This window comes from Aulonocara stuartgranti (genome assembly GCF_965226115.1).
Source record: "Aulonocara stuartgranti genome assembly, chromosome: 5".
NCBI classification, from domain to species: Eukaryota; Metazoa; Chordata; class Actinopteri; order Cichliformes; family Cichlidae; genus Aulonocara; species Aulonocara stuartgranti.
The window spans coordinates 3928036-3948134 of record NC_138943.1 but is presented as its reverse complement, the minus strand read 5'-3'; the positions used below and the strand labels follow the sequence as shown (position 1 = coordinate 3948134).

The 20099-nt window shown below is 40.5% G+C and overlaps 1 protein-coding gene across 5 annotated transcripts in view; it reads right to left on the bottom strand.

Moving 5' to 3' along the window:
* itga7 (integrin, alpha 7) overlaps window positions 1–20099 on the bottom strand; it is a 39020-nt gene that overhangs the window by 7496 nt on the left and 11425 nt on the right. For 3 of the 5 annotated variants that reach the window (XR_014276917.1, XM_082534233.1, XM_082534236.1), the window contains exons 2-22: window positions 15276–15403; window positions 14754–14833; window positions 14261–14516; window positions 13389–13520; window positions 6816–7023; window positions 5918–6114; window positions 5491–5579; window positions 5248–5375; window positions 5035–5130; window positions 4831–4892; window positions 4356–4525; window positions 4030–4176; window positions 3401–3516; window positions 2798–2984; window positions 2635–2709; window positions 2465–2544; window positions 2286–2363; window positions 1688–1790; window positions 1103–1309; window positions 393–512; window positions 119–232 (exon numbers count right to left, since the gene is read on the bottom strand). Coding sequence is in view for 4 of the 5 variants with exons in the window: in XM_082534233.1 (XP_082390359.1) it covers window positions 119–232; window positions 393–512; window positions 1103–1309; window positions 1688–1790; window positions 2286–2363; window positions 2465–2544; window positions 2635–2709; window positions 2798–2984; window positions 3401–3516; window positions 4030–4176; window positions 4356–4525; window positions 4831–4892; window positions 5035–5130; window positions 5248–5375; window positions 5491–5579; window positions 5918–6114; window positions 6816–7023; window positions 13389–13520; window positions 14261–14516; window positions 14754–14833; window positions 15276–15403 (2773 nt within the window). In the remaining variant the exon portion in view is untranslated. Of the gene's footprint in view, window positions 1–118; window positions 233–392; window positions 513–1102; window positions 1310–1687; window positions 1791–2285; window positions 2364–2464; window positions 2545–2634; window positions 2710–2797; window positions 2985–3400; window positions 3517–4029; window positions 4177–4355; window positions 4526–4830; window positions 4893–5034; window positions 5131–5247; window positions 5376–5490; window positions 5580–5917; window positions 6115–6815; window positions 7024–12648; window positions 12757–13388; window positions 13521–14260; window positions 14517–14753; window positions 14834–15275; window positions 15404–20099 lie in introns of all 5 variants that reach the window. The other 2 variants (XM_082534234.1, XM_082534235.1) reach the window with 2 other exon arrangements.

Here is a 20099-nt window from a genome sequence, read left to right as displayed (position 1 = left end):
CTGTGTAAATGCGTTTGCTGCAGTTATCGCTCACTCGCTGCTCGCTGCAGCAGCTGTGACAGTTGGACTGAAGCTGAGCTTGAGAGTAATATTCAGAAAGGTGCTGATGTAATATTACCTCTATGAAACTGCTGTTCCACAGTCTGGCATGGATTTTAAGCACAGCCTGACCGGAGAAGCTGTGGAGAGGACACTGGAACAGCACACAGCGTGCTGACCCCAGCAGGCAATCCTAGAAAACAAAGTCACACCTGAATGTAAACTGCTGTGGAAATGAAAGAGGACTACGTGTTCACATTTTAAAACTGTTGAGTTGTTTGAGTGCATTGGCAGGAAATCAATAACCCACGTTCTGGTCTTTTCCCTGGCTCTCTGCTTCTTGTCCTTCTTACCAGTTTGAGCGACTTGCGTCTGTCTGAAGCTGCCACAGCAGGCGTGGTCTGTCCCACGCTGCCTTTAGTCATGATCTGACCTTCCTCCTCAGGGTGGGAGCGGCGTTTTCGCCCAACCTGCTGAAATAGATGCATTTATATGCATGTTTCAACAAAAGGTTCAAAAAGGTTTTGTCAAAATACAAAGAGACAGCATATAATATATTATAAAGGATTTTTTTCATTAACTTCTCTCCTAAAACAGTGTAAAACACAGAAAAAGAGAAGATTAAATGAACTGCTAACATACGTCATTCGCACTGACTTCTGGACTGAGTGACTGAGTCCTTATCTTATTCCTATTATTTCTGTCACTTGCTGTTAAAACATGGACTTGTGAGCCTTTTTCCAATGAAATAAATTGCTCTTCAAAAATATTGTTTGCCCTGAAAAATTTAAAAAAAAAATTTTTGAGAAAAAATGCAACTGAAATATTATTTATTATTATTTATTCAGGGAAACATGACTAGTACAAAATAATTGTATACCAATCAAGTACCTTTCATTTGACCAGATTCCATTAAATGTAATGCTTTATATTTTACTTATGTAACAATATATCATGAAAAATTAACATGTACTCAAATTAGTTAAAGTCAGCATATATATTTTTGTGTGTATGTGTAAACAAATGAGCCAGTTCAAAGTCGGCAGTGACTTGCTCCGCCTACCCCGTGACTGCCCAGCTCTGCAGGTGAGGAGCCCTGTAGCTTCAGAGGATTCAGAGCTGATGTAGGGCTGCACTGTGTTTCCGGGTGGCCTTGAAACGTCAAGCTGGCAGGATACAGGAGCCATTTCTCATTGGCCAGCTCATAGGGCCACATAATGTTGAGGAAGGCAGAGCCAAGTGTCTGGAGAGCTTGACCGGGATTAGCAACCTGACAGAGGGAAAAAAAAGAAGCTTACATTTAATAAAGTATGTTCATAGACGTTTCTGTCTTGGGTCCTTTTTTTTTTTTGCTATTATGAAAAGATAAAATAAACAAGACGGACTGAGAGAAGGCAAACCTCTCTGGGCAGTATTTACTTTTAAGGAGATAGTATTGTATTTTGTAAATATTCATTTTGAGTTCTCTCTTGTTTTTAAAGGTACATTAAGAAGTTGCAGTGCAGTAAAAGCAAGTCCAATGAGCATGCTCTTGTTATTGGCCCCACTGAAACCTATTTTAATATACTTATAATATACTTTTTTCTTCTTCTTTTTTACATGTAGGTGGCAAAACAGCATCCCAGATAGCCACAAACTCTTTTCTCACCACAAACTCAAAATCCACAGCGCTGCCGATGTCGTCCAGACTGCTCATAGCACTCTCACCCCTCACTGCACCGCTGAAGAACAGCTTGTCGGGATTGACGCGCCTAATACAGAAAGTACAGTGACCATCAGTGTGTCAGAAGGCTGGAAACACAAAACTTAACATTACTATCATTACATCACTGTCTATTTCCTCACTATTCAACCACTTTTACTGATGAGCAAAGCATTCATAATTGAATTTAAAAACCTTTTAATAAATGAGCTAAATATTATTAAAATACATGTGGTTTCATTTTAAATTTTCACACTTCCAAAGGTCATTCTCTGGTTAGAGAGGTATAAAGTGAGCACATTTCCACTTGTTTATAATGGTGCAGGCATAAACACATGAAGTCCTGGTTTTAAATCTTGAACCTCAGTGTGGAAAAAAACACAGCTTCAGCGAAGAGTTGGAACAAGCTGATCAAATTTATGTGACAGATAATGTGGAATGAAATGATTTTACCAACCATAAAGCATGTGAGGGTGTTTTAGTAGACCTACATAAAGCAGCTTTACTGCCACAGACTCCTTTATAGACTGAAGGTGTTACTCACCCACTGACAGACAGAGGGAGCTCTATCACAACTTTAGCGTAAGCTGTCACAGGGACCAAGTCAGGCTGTTCGCTGATGCTGAGGACAAAACGATGAAAGAACTCAGATGAAAGTCAAAACATAAAAAGTAAGAATGTGATCTTTGTGGTCACATATCAGGGAAAATGTGGAAAACTTACGTTTTCAGTGAGAGCTCAGCTGTCAGCTCGGTGGTCTCAATAGTGATGTTAGCTGTGCTCAGACTGATGGAAAATTTCAGCTGAGGGAAAAAACATGAGAATAAAGTTTTTTAAAATATGTTTTTGCTTCTTTTGTTGAGTTTAACAATAAACACACAGTTTTGTCTTACTTTAGAGTTTCGTTTGACGGGGTTTCCCAGGTCGCATTCAACCTGGGAGCCATTCTGGTTTGCTTGACATCTCATCTGCAGTCAGATCAGACAAATACTATCAGAGGAACACGTCATCAACTCTAAAACGATAGTCTGAAACTATATTTAGCAGATCTCACACCTGCTCTGGGATCCTGGAGCCGGCGTATGACAGTGTGTTTGGCAGGGAGATAATAAGCTGAGCAGCATGAGCATCATCGCCATCCTCCTCGGGGTAAAGAGGGTCAGAGGGCATGTTAGTGACGGTGATGTCCAGCACCACCAGCCGCTGATCTGAGAGAGAAAACACCTGCACATCGTCCTCATCTCTGTAAGACGGCAAAGGAGGCAAAAAAGACAAAACATTTTTAAAGAGAGGCATTTCAACATAGTCTGAAGGTTGAGCAGAAATAAGCTGAGTAAGCAATCTTAAGATAATTGTAGATTTTTTGTGGTAGGCCTGTAAACTGTAAACTCTTTATTCCAATATGACACTTTGCCTATGCATTCATCTGCAGTGACAGCTACAGAGGAGCTTTTGGGAGATTAGTTAGAAAAGCTTGAACCGTTTCAACTTAACATTACTTCTGTGTAAGATTTATTGTTATTTATTTAATAAAAAAAAATTAAAACAATAACAAATTAGATATGATACCATACTGAAGATTTGCCATTAATCATCACTATCATCTCAGTCAGACAACAAAAAACTTTTGGGGTGTCGGGCTGCACAGCAGATACTTACTTTGGCAGAGGGATGAAGAGGTCAGAGTTCAGGGGTCGAGTACCAAACTGGTAGCTTAGCTTCAGGTTGCTCTGGCAGATTTTGTCATTGCCGCATCCTTCTCGCAGAAAGTTCACCTTCAGGGATTAAAAAAGACAAATATTAGGCTGAGATCAGGAATTCAAGAGGTTTTATAGTTTTAAACTTTTGTGGGTTTTTATAATCTTATGCCAAAGAAACTGGTCAATCATTTGATTAACGCTGACAACTCATTTTATGCTTTAAATGATTTATCAGTTCACTAAATACTGCACTGGGTGCATTGCTGTATGCTACAAAAGTGTATATGCAGTTGCAAAGGTAAGTAAGAGATAGGCTTAATGAGGAGCCGGTCGTTGAGTTGAGTTGAAAAAGTTTAAAAGCAGCCCAAGTAGAAGAACAGGTTTAAATGCTCTGTTTTGAGTTTATTTTATGTGTCACAGATTTGGCTTAAATGATCCTTGCTGAGTCTAAATTAATGAAGCAACACAATGTTGATGGAAAGCATTGCATAAAGCTTTGGCTTGTTTATGTAGTAAATTATGAGCAGCAGGAGCTCATAAAAATTAAATCATCCTTAGAAATACTTCTTTTCCTATTTTGCTGCAGACCTCAGAGTGGAGCGTATTGGAAGGGGAGACATTGAGTATCGGCGGCAGCTTCTCCAGCCTTTTTGCAGAGTGTCTGCGTGGCGGCACGGGCTTGATAGTGTGGGTTATGACCAAAGAGATGGGACGCAGTTTGTCACGGATGTTCTCCTGCACAGAGGGAAAATGTAAAATTAAACTTCTGGCCAAAGCTACAGCAGAAAAGAATGAAATAGTTAATTAAAGAAATGTCTATTCAACTCAGCGTCCTTTTCATACTGGGATACTCCATAAAAATCTGCCTTCCACAGTAAAAGAAAGAAACACATCCATGAAGTTAAGTTACTGACATGCAGCTGGAAGACAGCGTTGGTGCACACAGCGTGACGCTGCCGATTTAGCTGTACTTCTTCTGTCTGTGTGTACTCCGGCTCCAGTAAACTGCGGCCCAGGAAGGTAACGCGATGCGGGAGGCCCACCTTCCTGCGCTCTGTGTCTGCTTCAAAGCGCACTACGAGGGCTTGAATGGAGTAAAATGGGGGAGCACATAGAGGGAGACAGATGGGTTGAAATACAGAAATGTCAGGACACACACACCGAAAGAGCACTTAAAGAACCCACCGGGGACAGAAGATATACTAAACCCATCTGAGGAGGTACAGTATTACACAGCAGTGATTTAATCATAATAAGATCTAATGTTACCTCACAGATAAGGTTACTTTCTACCGTAAATAGAAATGACTCCTGTCACTGTGGGGAGTGATGTAAAGCCCCGCGAGAGCAAAAGACAGAAACAGTCGTGAAAGCCGATGTGTGACTTACTAATGTGTGGAGAGTAGTGAGTTGGGTACGCTACGAAGGTGAAGCAAGCCTTGACCTCCACACTAAAAACAGAAAACCACGAAGAGGAAAAAAGACATGATCTTTAGGAGCTTCAGGACTATAGAAGAACTTTAAATGTTTTTATTATCAGTTTGTTTGGTTAAGTTATCCTATAAGTTTAGTGCATTATGAGTGAGTGAGTACCAGACTCCATCTCTGTCTTTGCAGTTGGACTGCTCCAAATCTATTTGTGGAGGATCAATAGTTATGTCTCTCTTCACATGGATGACAGGACGAGATCTTGAGGACAAAAAAAGAAAACTTTTAATAAATTATTGATAATATGTTTTCATCCCTTAGATAAATGCACTGTCATCAAAATGTTTTCGGAGGTGTTCAACCAAAATCTTTCCTCACCTGAAGAGAACCACTGAATCGTTCAGCGAGCCCACTGCCACATCTGGGTAGTGATTGTTGTCGATATCCAAACCCCCTGAGATAGAATATCCAAAACGTCTCACATCAAAGTCCCGGCCATCCAGCACCTAATGGGATGAAGAACACTCAGTTTTATCCATGCCATCTCTTTCTCTCATTCACTCCTTCTGATTTTGACCTTTAATATTTCTTTGCAGTCGCTCATATCCAAAGCAAACTTACCTGAGCAGGTTTTGTCTCAATTCCAGATTTTGAGCCTCTATAGATAAAAACTTTTCCATCTCCATCAAACGGTGCTCCCACAGCAATATCTGTATAGATGTCAGACAAACTGGTTTCCAACACTACATTCTTATTGTAATGGTTTAAACCATAAACCACAGTTTGATATAGAAGACTTTCAACACATTAAACTGTTTCACTGCTGGAACCATTTAATGTTTTCCCTTATTTTCTAATATTTATATTCTGTTATACATCTATTATATCCTGATGAATGCTCATATTAAACATGACCATCATCATCCAGTCAGTGACTTATATTTACCATCACTCACAGTCGTTGGGTTTTCCATTCAGCGAATCAAACAGCAGAAGTTACCTTTTAAGATTAAAACATTCTGAGTCAATAAAAAAGTTTTTCTTGTACCTCCATATCCGTCCTGGTCCAGATCTCCAACGTTGCTGACTGTCATCCCAAACATGGAGTCGTATGTCCCGTTGAGGCGGATGGGCCGAGCCTGATCATCCCAGTGACCAAACGGGTTTAGATACACATAAACAGCTCCACCAATCTCTGCTTTACGGTCAAAAAAGTTAGGAGCTCCAACAATCAGGTCCGTCCAGCTAGCAAACAGAGGCGGAAAAGTAGAAATGAACACTTCCTTGAACAAGTCTCTTCTAATCTACATTCACAGTTGCCCTTGAATATGCATTTTATGCATTTTACACAGGAAAATGCTGTTGCAGGATTTAGGTGTTAAAAATATGATCTTGTGTTTATAACTTTAAGATGAATTTGACATTTTTGTGTAGAACATGACTGTGCATTCCCATTTTCTCTCTTTTGGCTCTCAGCGAAGGCGGTCGCACTTTTCTCCTCTCCTGCCCTTATCTTCGCTGCTTAGCTTCTTATGTCCTTGTCTTGTGTTTTTACTTACTTTTCCCTGGAACACTCTCTCACAGTCTGTTCTCTAAAACCTAAACTGGTCTCTGAATGCAATTCATGCGGAGACCCCTTCGGCACCAGTTGCGGCCTCAAGGCTGGAGCTGAACAAAACACCCTCATAACGACTGTGTTTAGACTGATCCCCCCTCCCTTTCCAAACGCCTTCGATGCTTGTGCCCCACCGGGGAAGATGGCAGTCGACTGGACCAGCGCAGACATGCTGCAGGACCGGATGCGCCATTAGCATGCTGCCTGCTGTAACCCTAATTTCCTTTGGGATTAATAAAGTATTCTGATTTTGATTCTAATTCTGATTTCTATGGGTTATATGATTTTGTGATGGTCATCCTGACTGACTTCCTATTTAGCCTTTGCTCACCCATCACTGTTGAGATCTGTGGTGGCAACTGAATATCCGAATGAAGAGGCCAGCTCCTCCCCCCAGAAGATGTGCTGTGGCACCAACCGGTACACATTGTCTTTCTTCAGCAGCACCACCGCCCCGGTGTGATTGGCTCGGGGAGCACCAGCCACGAAGGTTAGCTCTCCGAGACTCATTATTCCCATGGCAGAGTCAACAGAAAACCCTAGAAGATGAGGAAGAAAAGAAAAGCAGAGGAGGAAGGAAAGAAGGAAGTGTTATGGGTTAATATCGACCGTGGGGTTCAGAGGATCACCTCCTCTGAGTGTGCCATGTTCTGCTCATCTTCTTACTAATGAAATGTGGGCCTTAAGTGACTATTGATTTTGTGCCTAACTCATGATGGGTGTAAATGTCCTGTGTGCTGTGCGTGTGAAAGGCTGTGTGTCTAGTGGAAGCAAAAAGGCTGGTTGTGATAGTAACATGAGATGTATTGACATTGGCCTAATGTCTCCTGAGATTCATGATACCAAAGCTCTGCACTGGTTGCCTCTGGTGAAGGCGGAGTGTAAACATGGTGGGTGGACGTTAAGCAGATTTATCGCCTGAAGCATCTCCTCTTCTCTGTGAGTGTGCTTTGTGAAAAGATAATCTGCATGTGTGTGGAGGAATTTGAGGATGCGCATGCATGTAAATCAGGTAAAGCAATTCAGCGTGTATATAGAGGAGGAAGGATGTTTGCATCATGTGCGGAATATTTCTGATCAAGCTGTGAAAAATGACACAAAACATATGAAACATTTTTCCTGAACGCAGGCATTTTCTACATGCACTCGCTATGCTAGACTAAAAAGCAGGCAGCTGGTGCAAAAAGTGAGGACAATCTGTCTCCATCGGGACATGAAGGACATTTGTTAGTCCTGAGTAAACATGCAGAGGGAGACAAGACAGAGACAAACAGTGAGCAGCTCCAGGGTGGCAGGTGGGGAATGCAGCACTGCAGCTTCTATAAAACCAGCAGATGTGGGAACAAGCTGCAACTTTTTCCTCACAGGCTTTTAGCTCACAAGCTTGCAACATGGTAGAAACTATAAAGCTAATTAAGGAATGAAAGGATAAGGAAAAAAGTTTTTGCAATGTTAATCTTAATAAATTGCTTAGTTTTTATTTGAGTTAGACTGTTAGACAGAAAAAAGAGAAAATTTGGAGAGCACAATGGAATTTCCGATATTTATTTTTTTATTTCTTTATTTTAAATATTCTCTTACCTACCTGCTAAATATGTCCTAGCCATTGGTTTAGTCAGCAAATACTCGAGGTTGTACAGTGGGGCAAAAAAGTATTTAGTCAGCCACCGATTGTGCAAGTTCCTCCACTTAAAATGATGACAGAGGTCAGTAATTTGCACCAGAGGTACACTTCAACTGTGAGAGACAGAATGTGAAAAAAAAATCCATGAATTCACATGGTAGGATTTGTAAAGAATTTATTTGTAAATCAGGGTGGAAAATAAGTATTTGGTCACCTCAAACAAGGAAAATCTCTGGCTCTCACAGACCTGTAACGTCTTCTGTAAGAAGCTTTTCTGTCCCCCACTCGTTACCTGTATGAATGGCACCTGTTTGAACTCATCATCTGTATAAAAGACACCTGTCCACAGCCTCAAACAGTCAGACTCCAAACTCCGCCATGGCCAAGACCAAAGAGCTTTCGAAGGACACCAGGAAAAGTATTGTAGACCTGCACCAGACTGGGAAGAGTGAATCTACAATAGACAAGCAGCTTGGTGTGAAAAAATCAACTGTGGGAGCAATCATCAGAAAATGGAAGACATACAAGACCACTGATAATCTCCCTCGATCTGGGGCTCCACGCAAGATCTCATCCCGTGGGGTCAAAATGATCATGAGAACGGTGAGCAAAGATCCCAGAACCACACGGGGGGACCTGGTGAATGACCTGCAGAGAGCTGGGACCAAAGTAACAAAGGTCACCATCAGTAACACACTACAACGGCAGGGAATCAAATCCCGCAGTGCCAGACGCGTTCCGCTGCTGAAGCCAGTGCATGTCCAGGCCCGTCTGAAGTTTGCCACAGAGCACATGGATGATACAGCAGAGGATTGGGAGAATGTCATGTGGTCAGATGAAACCAAAGTAGAACTTTTTGGTATAAACTCAACTCGTCGTGTTTGGAGGAAGAAGAATACTGAGTTGCATCCCAAGAACACCATACCTACTGTGAAGCATGGGGGTGGAAACATCATGCTATGGGGCTGTTTTTCTGCCAAGGGGACAGGACGACTGATCCGTGTTAAGGACAGAATGAATGGGGCCATGTATCGTCAGATTTTGAGCCAAAACCTCCTTCCATCAGTGAGAACTTTGAAGATGAAACGAGGCTGGGTCTTCCAACATGACAATGATCCAAAACACACCGCCCGGGCAACAAAGGAGTGGCTCCGTAAGAAGCATTTGAAAGTCCTGGAGTGGCCTAGCCAGTCTCCAGACCTCAACCCCATAGAAAATCTGTGGTGGGAGTTGAAAGTCCGTGTTGCTCGGCGACAGCCCCAAAACATCACTGCTCTCGAGAAGATCTGCATGGAGGAATGGGCCAAAATACCAGCTACTGTGTGTGCAAACCTGGTAAAGACCTATAGTAAACGTTTGACCTCTGTTATTGCCAACAAAGGTTATGTTACAAAGTATTGAGTTGTATTTTTGTTATTGACCAAATACTTATTTTTCACCCTGATTTACGAATAAATTCTTTACAAATCCTACCATGTGAATTCATGGATTTTTTTTTTCACATTCTGTCTCTCACAGTTGAAGTGTACCTCTGGTGCAAATTACTGACCTCTGTCATCATTTTAGGTGGGGGAACTTGCACAATCGGTGGCTGACTAAATACTTTTTTGCCCCACTGTATCTACTGATTAGTCTCCAATGATGTACTCCTTAGTGTCCTACTCTTACTATATATAATTTGTTATCCACATTTTATTTCATTTACGTTTATATTTTTCCTCCTTTGGACCAGAGAGACAGTAGCTGACAATAAAGGATGTTATTTTGTGTTATCTATAAAATAAAGGCGCTCACACCTCCTTTGATTTGCAATAACTAACTGCTGTATGATGCAATATGAGTGTAAGTATTTTTTACACATACCACTTCTGCATTTGGCATAATTTTTGTTAAATAAATCACATGGTGTATTATGTCATGTGTGATGTTCATCTTAAGATGTATTTGCTATATTTTATTTATCATAACTCTTTTTGCCATGGCTATACATTTTAAGTAGAGTTTATTTCTTGACTAAAAGCTTCTTTAGACTAAAACTGAATTTACCTGATAAAGAGCCAAAGATGATACTTGTAAATGTTGATGCTTCTATGTACTCGTTGTTTCGACGCTGACTTTTCTAATTATGACTACTCTTCGGTTGCAGCCTCAGCATTAGTCCCTTTAGCTTGTAATGAAGAGATTCTATGTGTAATGTTGGATTTGGCCTTGATGGAGATAAAAACAAAGCTTTCTTTTCATTCAGCAGGCCGTCACTTCTTTAAATGAATACTTTTACTGTTCCTATTGGACACAATACAGTGATATTTCAGATCCAACAAAAGCTGCAAATTCCTACAACAGTCTCTGTCATTTTAGTAAGCATGCATAGGTGTGTCGTATCATCTGGTTAGGATCAATGGAAGCACGTGGGTTATAAATGAAGGCAAAAAGGTCATGTGGGAATTAGTGTTGTCAAGGAGACGGCTCAATACGGTGAGTAGGAGGGTAAGCAGGATTGGAGGAATGTGAATAAAGAGATTTATAGCAGATCCACACACTTAGAGGAAAAATAATGACCGGAAACCCAAAATAACAATGAATAGCTCCTGCTCAGCAGACTGTGGATCACTAACAACTGACACTAAATACTGAGAAATTCATCACAAAGCATCACATCATTATCTTGATAAAATGTATCTATTGTTTGAATGAAAATATCAGTGTGACAGTGCACCACTATTGATTCATTTGACCTTAGGCCTGTACTACAAAGTGAGTTCATCATACCGAGGGCATTCACTTATCCAATCAGGATAAGCAGTCACATGAAGCTAGGTATCAACTTGATAAACTAAACCAGGATTTTGCCTGCACATTCACATGAAAAGGGTGGTGTTAGCGGCATCTGACTGATCATAATTATGGATAAACGTATTCACAGTAGACCCGTTCGATTTTCTTCAAAGAGAAATGAAGCTGTACTTTGGAGAAAATATGAATTTCAAACATGTAATACAGATTTAAGGCAACAAAGCTGCTGCAGATAAAGCAGTAAGAGTATGTGTGAGAGGAAGAGCACTGTAGAGTGATACAGTTTTACTTAAGTATGGGCTTTAAGCGCATTGGTCAGTAAGACGAGAAAGGAGTGACTATATTAATAAAGTTTAGCCTACTTGAAGCCTGGAAGAAAAGCTGGCAAAAAAGCTGACGGTGGAACTCGACAGACTTATCACTTCACAACACTCTCATTAAGAATCTGATAGATTACAATCAAGAATCTCATTAAATTAATATGTAAAGGACAGTTTTAGCTTTTAATCTCTCAGCTGCTGCCCCAGTGGTATTCAACCCTTAGACTACGAGCAAATTAAGCCCAAAAGTAAAAGCAGGTGTCCTATTTTAGGTTCATAAGTTAATGCTTATAAAATAATAAACGTGTTGTAAAAGTGTTTGCAGCCAACAGGAAAAGAGTTTAAAGTTACTTCGAAGAATCAATATTTTTTACTGATACTCATCAAAGACATTAGAACCTATTAAAAAACTTTAGAAACAGAGGATTAAGGGATCTTCAAGAACTGGTAACCTTCTTGGTAACCTGGCAGGTCAATAGGCAGTGATTTTGCACCTGTTGATCTCTAATCTGGAACTGCTTCACAGCCTGAATTACCATTTTGATATACCCCAGTGAGAAGTGAACCACTTTTGTTGTACAAACAACAACCCCGAAGCATCCGGGGTAAGCAGAAGTCTTCGTAGTACAGGCCTCTTACCATTATATTTGAAATGCTGTACAGACATTTGTGATAACCAGAGTTACTTTTCCTCTTTCACCGCTGTTACACTGGTATTTTTGCTTTTAAATAGAGCTTAATGAAACTTAATTGCTAGCCATTCATGTTGATGCCAAAAACTCCATCAGCCCTCAGGCCATCATCCAGATTTCAATAGTCAGTAATGAAAAAATACCACACATAACAAATATATATAATATTCTCATCCACCTCAATTGCAGTTGGGTTCAATGCTTGTTAGCAAAAGTTAGCGTATTAATGTGTTAAAAAATTTAGCACTGATTGTAAATATGTTAGCATGCTGATGATGTGCCTCGGTATATCCTCGCACAGCTGTGGACTCGTCTTGTATATTAGTTAAACCATTTAAAACAATTCGGTTTAGTATATCTGCAACTACTTAAAGTGAAACCACCACCAAGATACCCTGGAAAGCTTCATCCGGACAGACACATGCAAACTAACAAAAGAGATCGACAAACAACAGACAAACACCTCCTGCTACCCAAAGAGAAGGCCATCTCTTCTGCAACTATATAACTGTGCCAAAAATATAAATTAAATTAAATTTAAAAAATGAAATAAAAAAGGAAGTATAACTTTGGATGGCTGTCTCTTTTTAACATAGATTACACACTAAAATCTATATAGACAGACAGACTGTGTAACTGATCAGAAAGGATTAAGACAAAGACGGAGAAAAACAAGATACTATGTCCACTACAAGCCCAGTCCGGTCCAAACGACAGCACCTCAAGCCTACAAACCTAGGTAGCTATTATGAGCTACATCCTCAAACGATGTGGGCCGCCTTGATGGTTCCAGAGTTTTGTACAGCAGCGCATCTTCAACGGGGCTAGCCATGAACAAGAGCCCTATGGCCCAAAACAGGAGGAGAAAACAGAAAGAAGCAGAAAGAGGAGCGTGGGGAGGGTGTGATGGAATGGTGAAATGGTGGTGGGGGTGGAAAGAGGAAGAAAAGGGGAGAGGGAGGTGCAGGTGAGAGGTTGTGATTGATTGCTTTCTGTGTGGTGCTACAGTGGTTTGTCCTGCAAAACCACTGGGTACCTGGTGGAGAGATGACACATCAGGCTCAGACTGTACACCACTGGCATTTTCAGACAATGGGCGGTAGCTGGAATGAGGATGACATCAAGTATTTTCCCTTGTTTTCCCAAGAAAGTGAGCAAATAGTAGCAACATGAGGACTGATCCTGTCAGGCTACATGTCCACCCACAGTCAAACAAAGGCTGGAAAAATGAGGTGGAGTCCTGTTCAGGGCTTCATGAGTCATAAATTGCTGAGCTAAAAGTCATGTCCAGGAATAGTAGGAACACTACAAGATTTTCTTCAACCAATCAGAGGCAGTTTTGTTGCTACTGTAGCTAATTCCTGTGGTTAAGTCAGCTGTGTTGGGGTACAGTCTAAGTCCTGGTGTCATCCTCCCCCGGCCCTCTCTATCTCTCCTGTGCGCAGGCAGCAGTGAGCAGGGAGGGCAAATCCTACCCAGGTAACTGTGGTAGGGCACAGGGATGAGCTGGGCATTAAGTTGTTTTTCATCTGCCACCTCGTAAGGTCCGTCGTCATAGATACCGAGGTCAAGCAGAGTCTGGTTTAGGAGCTGAACACGCATCTCGCCTGGAAAGGAAATAGGTGAGGGCACAGCACGGTGACAAACACAGATTTGCACATTATCTTAAACGGCAGGGACAAGGTCATAGATACGCATGCTCACGTGTTGCTTCCCAAATCCAGCATGTGACAGAATTTAGACATTTTAGAACAGGCGTTGTGTAAATTCAGCTTTTGTTCCATAAAGCAGCCTTTTATTAAAATATGAATCATCCAGAAACTGATGTTTGCATCCAATATATCTTAGACCATTTATATTAAATGGATTAAGCTGTGCTGCATATTTTCAGTGTTCAATCAATAGACTGGCCTATAAATTAATTGGATTGTCCTGTTAGTAGTACTTATTTAATTAGACAGTTTCATTGCATTGCTTTTCTTCTCTAGCATGCATTAGCTGCAACAGGAGTTTCTTCTCATATTTCTTTTACATTCGTGGTAAATCGTCTTTGCACTGTAATAGAACAACACTCAGAAAGGCATAAGAGAAGGAATCAGTAGATACTAAAGACAAAAAAAAACCCCTGCCAGTTCCTTCTGCTTAGCATTCATCTTTATGAATGAAACGGGGCATGTCAAGAAGGGATCCATCTGAAAGATGATTTCCAGCCCTTCGTCACCCCTTGCATGCATTTTTGTGAGCAGTACATTCAATCCCAAATCACACTACACAGGTTTTCCTCTGGTCTTCCGATTAGTAAAACATGAAACTCTAAATAAAGGCTTCTATCAGTCGGTCACATTACCTTTCCAGTTGTATGTTCCTGGAGCACCGAACAGAATGAAGTTTTTGTCTGGGGTGAAACTGACAGACAGGCCCTGCTGACAGAAACCGAACTGCTCGTGTCCCTGTGGCCGACCCTCACAAAACTTCCATTCTCCTCCGTCCAGGTCATCTCGATTAGTCAGGTCCTCACTCAGGACATAGCAACGGCCAATGGGATCCCGAGTCTCTGACGACTGGTTTACACGTTGCCTCAGTTCGTATAGATGAGCGCAGGTCTGGTGAAGGGGGAAAAACGCATTAGGGTTTCCTGGATATCAGTTAGCCTTTGATTTTTTTTTTAAAGAATATGATACTATGCAACAGTGTAATGACCAAATTAGTCTTAAAGTCTTCATCATTATAAACAACAACTTGGCAGATGAACCAAAGCTGGAAATGCACAATGTCTGCTCTTATATCTCTTGATCATCAGCACAACGTGAATTTACCCAATTTGGGCATTTGGTACTCACCACAACCTTCCCTCCAATGCCCTGACTCTTGACTGTAACTCCCAGCCACTGGTTGTGCTTGCTCTCTCTGTCCCACCTCACTGAAAGAGAACACAGAGTGAACTGTCAGTCATGACGGCTTCTATATTGTATTGTTTTCTGGTTACAAGCAAACAGAACTTTGTTATTTATTCACTTCACCTATTAGAAGTGTTATTTCACTTCTCACTTCACAAAAATGAAGCAGGTATCTTTATAAATATGATACAGTAACAGTATATATTTCCATGATGTCATTAATATTCTGCCTGGGATAATGTAGTTTATAATAAAGATAATTCTCTTTGACCGACAGAGGTCCAGGTGTTATTTAGATTTCTTAAAGCCCAAGTTGATGTGTTTAAAGTTTTGTCTTTGGTTGAAGTGTTTAATTTCACAGTACAGAGAACAAAGTGAAACACCAAGAATAAAAGTCACGTCATAGTTTGGTTGATGAATTGACAAATTAACCGACAAGTTGTTTCAGCTGCACTTGAAACCCACCGTCTCCATCGATGTCAACCCTCTCACAGTCGTACTCCTCTGGTGTGATCGGACACCTGAACAGGGCTCCTGGTCGACTGCCCGTCAACTTACCCTGCCCTGCCGCCCTTGGAGCTCCTACCAGTATCCTAAATAAAGGAAAATGAAAGGAAAGTTAATTGTAAAACCTGGTGTCAAACGTTGATAGTGCATAATACAAATTAAGGTTTCCTCAAAGCTGTTCTTCACCTTAAGTTGCCATTACTGTAAAGTACAATTACGTGCAGTTCAAGAGACACCCTGAACACGAGGCTACATTCAGTAGAGTATGTTATGTTGCCTGAAATATATTTATGACAGCTCTGGGAAATCTATATCTAGTGTACCTTGTTTGCACTCATATCCAACAGCTATTATCAGTTGTCCCTAAATAACAAGGCCCAGAAAAGTTTTATTCTCAGTGAGGTGGTTGCTGATATTTTAGGGCCAGTGTCACAGCCCTCTGCCTTATTAGGAGTGGCTGATTCAGGCCAGGATGCTATTTAAAAACCGAATGTTCACATTCCACCCAACACTGTCAGTCATGGCATATGCATGGAAGCGAGACATGGGGAAACACAGAAGACAAAGCAAAAAATAAAGAGCAGAACAGGAAGCCTGAAAAACAGATACCGAGGTCTACCCTGCACTGCCACCGAACTGTGCCTACAGGTCTAATTATGACAGTGATGTTAGCTATGTCAGTGCTACGCTCAGCTGTGCAAATACACCCTGTGCAAAATGCTCCAGCCAACAGCTCTCCTCCTATCTACTCCCTAACTATCTACTGTTATGTGCACACTTAAATTAGAGCTATCACTGTGTGAGGGAAGACTTTAAATAGAGTTTAACAAGCTAGAAGCTTAGCATGGATCAGCCAAGAGTAACTCTAACCTGGTGTCTCAGTGTTTACAACGAGGCAGCTATAACAACAATGCTAGGTGCTGAGCAACTCCTCTTTACTGGATAGTTCAGATCAAAATATGCTCGATAGCGTACACTGCATACATTTTACTGCACTGCATCCACTCTGCTCCTGGTAAAGTAATTGGATCAAAGGTGCATCATTTCCAACCTTATCCAGCTTTATCTGTAGCACGCGTAAAGCTGGATGTGGCGTCAGGCACACAAGCAAGACATTATTACATTACTGGAATAACACAAAGCCTATCTAGTCATCAAGATCTTTATCTAGTCTTTTTGATATCACAACAGTGTATTTAAATGCATCTCTCTAAGTTTTATGAAGATTTAAGCCTTAATTATACTTTTTGCGTCAGTGAGTCTGATGAGGATCAAGTTACATGAATTTCGTCATCAGTCAGAGAGTATGGAGGTCTATGCAGATGTCCATGTGCTTGCCAGTGTTTTATGACAATGTGGACCAGCTAATCCAAGACTTTATATTAGAATGCACCACCTGCGCATCCTCTCCAGGTGGACTTCAAAGAAATATAACAGGAATGACCACTTGGCTTTTCCTTGATTGTCTTCTGTGGACACAAACCGTCTGTCCATAGAAGACAATCAAGAAGAAGCTACAAGCAGCATGGCCTTCTGACAGTTAATCCAGATTTAAATTCTGCTCTGCTGAATTATTATTTGTGATCCCAGAGGAGCTGAGGATGCATTCACGTCACTAAATTGCTAACAGCAAAAAAGCTAAGGGTTATTTTGTAACTGTAACATGTAAACATGTACGCTATCAACAGAATTTAGATAATGTACCTTGCAAACATTAATACTTGCAGGTATTTATACAGTGCATGACTAATTAACTAATAATAGCACATTGACATACTAACTGCGGGCTAATAACAAGTTGTTGCATGTGCCAGTTGTGACTTTGGCTCCATACTCAGACAGGGTGTTCCTGTCACAAAAAAGCTGTACTAGCAGGCACACACTAGCAATTAAACTAAATCAACTGCTGGATAACATAAAATGCTATATTATTTAAATATCATTTCACCTAAAAGGAAATGAGATATGATCAAATTACAAACGAGTCTTCTGCAGAGCTTTCATGGTCTGCATTCTCCACAACAGACAAAACTTTTATTTTTTTATTGAAGAAAAGAGCAAGTTCGCATAGGTAATGTGCAAACAGCATCCAGGGCAGAAACAACTATACACTGTTAACGGGACACTGGGTTTTTTGTTTGTTTGTTTATTTGTTGGTTGGTTGTTTTTTTTGGCAAGCATCCATAAAGAGAGCACGCTAACATGAAGCTAGTGAGGAAGATCCCAGAGTGATGTTGAAGCTGAGTGTATGCTGACCCGAGTCCAGCAGCCAGACCCTGATCTTCATCGGGTAACAAAGGCAGTGAGTCAGGTTCAAACATAGCCTCTGTTTTTGCAGTAAAATTAATGGCAAATGCTGTGAAACGCATTTTGGGATGGTTTCCAGCTTTGCTGTTGGCTTTGAGTTCATACTCAAACACTAAAAAGCAGCTGTTGCATAGGTGCTCATTAGGACAGGAATTTGTGCAAGTGTGTGAAACTGCAGCCTTAACTTTATCTTTTAAAAGATAAAAGTAATTATATGAATAGGCCGTGTTAGGTAATGCAAAAGTAATATAATATGTAGTGTTAGAAATTAAGTAACATTATTAATTAAGTAACACAATGCAATAATAGTAGTATTCTGGCTGAGCAAAGCACACATAAGATCCAAAATGTTCAAAATGTTGATCTTAAAATATAAAACGCTATAAAATTAAATTAAAGTAGCAAAAGCAATAATTAACCAGACACACTCTACTCAAACTGATATATTTAATAATGCATTAGCCTGTGTGGTTGTCATTGTGGCAGTTAGGTAACCTACTTTACTAATCCTACTCTGAACTGTCACCTTCTTGTGTTGGAGTAAAGTGGTTTCCCCTTTAAATGTGATGTATAAGAACTAAGTAGACTCAAATGGCAATACTTATGTACAAGTATCTCACAATTTGTATTTTACTACAGTCTACTCACATAAACTACCGCTGACACATCCCAGACTGCCAGACAGCTTAACTTTCTATTTTCTGCTCCTGTCGTCTCTTTCCTGACAAGTACTTCTGGTGAGGTGCAGCTGTGCATGCCTCAGGAGTGATTCCCCTCACCTTAACAACCAGAAACTAAAACAGCCACAGAGCGCAAACATGTGAAATGATGTTTCACATCACCAGTGATGCACATGCAAGAAAAACTAAATCTTCAAGTGATGTTACGCCGATGCAAATACACGTATAACAAAGAGGAATAACATATCACTAAGAAAAAAAACCCGAAACTGATAAGATCCGATCCCTCTCACGGCGCTACATTCCAGGAGGCTCTGGTTTATGTTTAAGAGTTAAGGTGATACCTCACTTCCCCCCACATGCTCAGATACATGGGCAGGTGTGAGGATGTGAAGCTAGAAGCTCTGATTATCTCTTATAGCATTATTATTTGTAAAAAATAAATAAATAATAATAACAAGACTTTTTTCCTTCAACTGGAAAGCTGTGCAAGCCAGAAGGAATTATTTCTGCAGAAATGATCTCATAACCTCTTATGTCTCATAAATATAAGATGAAACAAGTCAGAAAAAGTTTATATGCCCTAAAAGGTTTATTTATTTAAGTCAAATGGCTGAAGCCTCAAGTTAGAAAACTGTCTACATTAACATATTTGCAGAGATTCAACATTGTTTTCATTACTTACATGAAATTTGTTTGGAATTACACCTTTGCAAAATTAAGCAAAAAGTGTTGTGACCTTTTCCTGTAAGTGAATTCTGAAGACACATGTACCAAATTTGACACGAATAAATCTTGTTGGCTGACTTGAGCTTTCATTTATTTGCCCTTTACTCTGCTTCTAACTCATATCATTGTTTAGGAAAGACTCAGACTGATCGTGCGCTTCACTGCCAAGCTCATTCTCTCAGTAAACCCACATTTGGTATGGTGTGTGCATGTGTGCCTTTGTGTGTGGAGGTGTGTTGTTGCTGACCCTGGGGGAGATATCAGGGTGTTGATGTGATGGTCTAGTAGAAAACCCACATGAACTCAGGCCCTGCAGATTCAGCACCAGCATGCATGTGTATGTATTACATTGCCATGTTGAACACATAGATTAGATAAGGCACCTGGGTTCTGTCTACAGCAGGAGACAGAGAAGACAGAAGCCCCTACCTGTTTATAGCCTCATATAAAGCTTTACTTGAGGATAGCTTTTCTACATGCCAGTGATCTTCATACTGGTGGGGGACAAACCACTGCAGGTGGAGAAGGAGGGGGAAAGCACGAAGCAAAAGTAAGTTGAATGAGTTGAATTTTCTTGGTAAAACTAAACAGATAAGAATTTTCTGATACCATTCTGCTGACTGTTACTTAACACAAACTCAGGTTGGCTCCTGTTTTATTATTATTGGTTGATTAAAAAAGTGTGGGATGTGATTTTTCTTTGGCTTTTGAAGTGTGGCGTGTCAGAAAGGTTTGGAGAACCGCTAAACTTTAACAACACATATGCAGTGTTAACTTACAGATGTTAAGTAGAAGACTGTTAGGTTGTTTGTTAGCTGTGTGCATCCAAATGCATCCATTATTTGCTGACATAAATTGGAACAAAGCTGTGCTTCTACTAGTAGTCAGTCAGACCGGCATGGTTACACCAGCAGGTATGGCACAAGTACAAAAGCTGCATTATTGTGAGGTCTTTATCTTACAATATAAAGCGCCTTGAGGCGACTGTTGTTGTGATTTGGTGCTATAAGATAGGAACATCTCCCATCACACATATAAAATCCTGAACTGATGTTTGAGAAGGGCA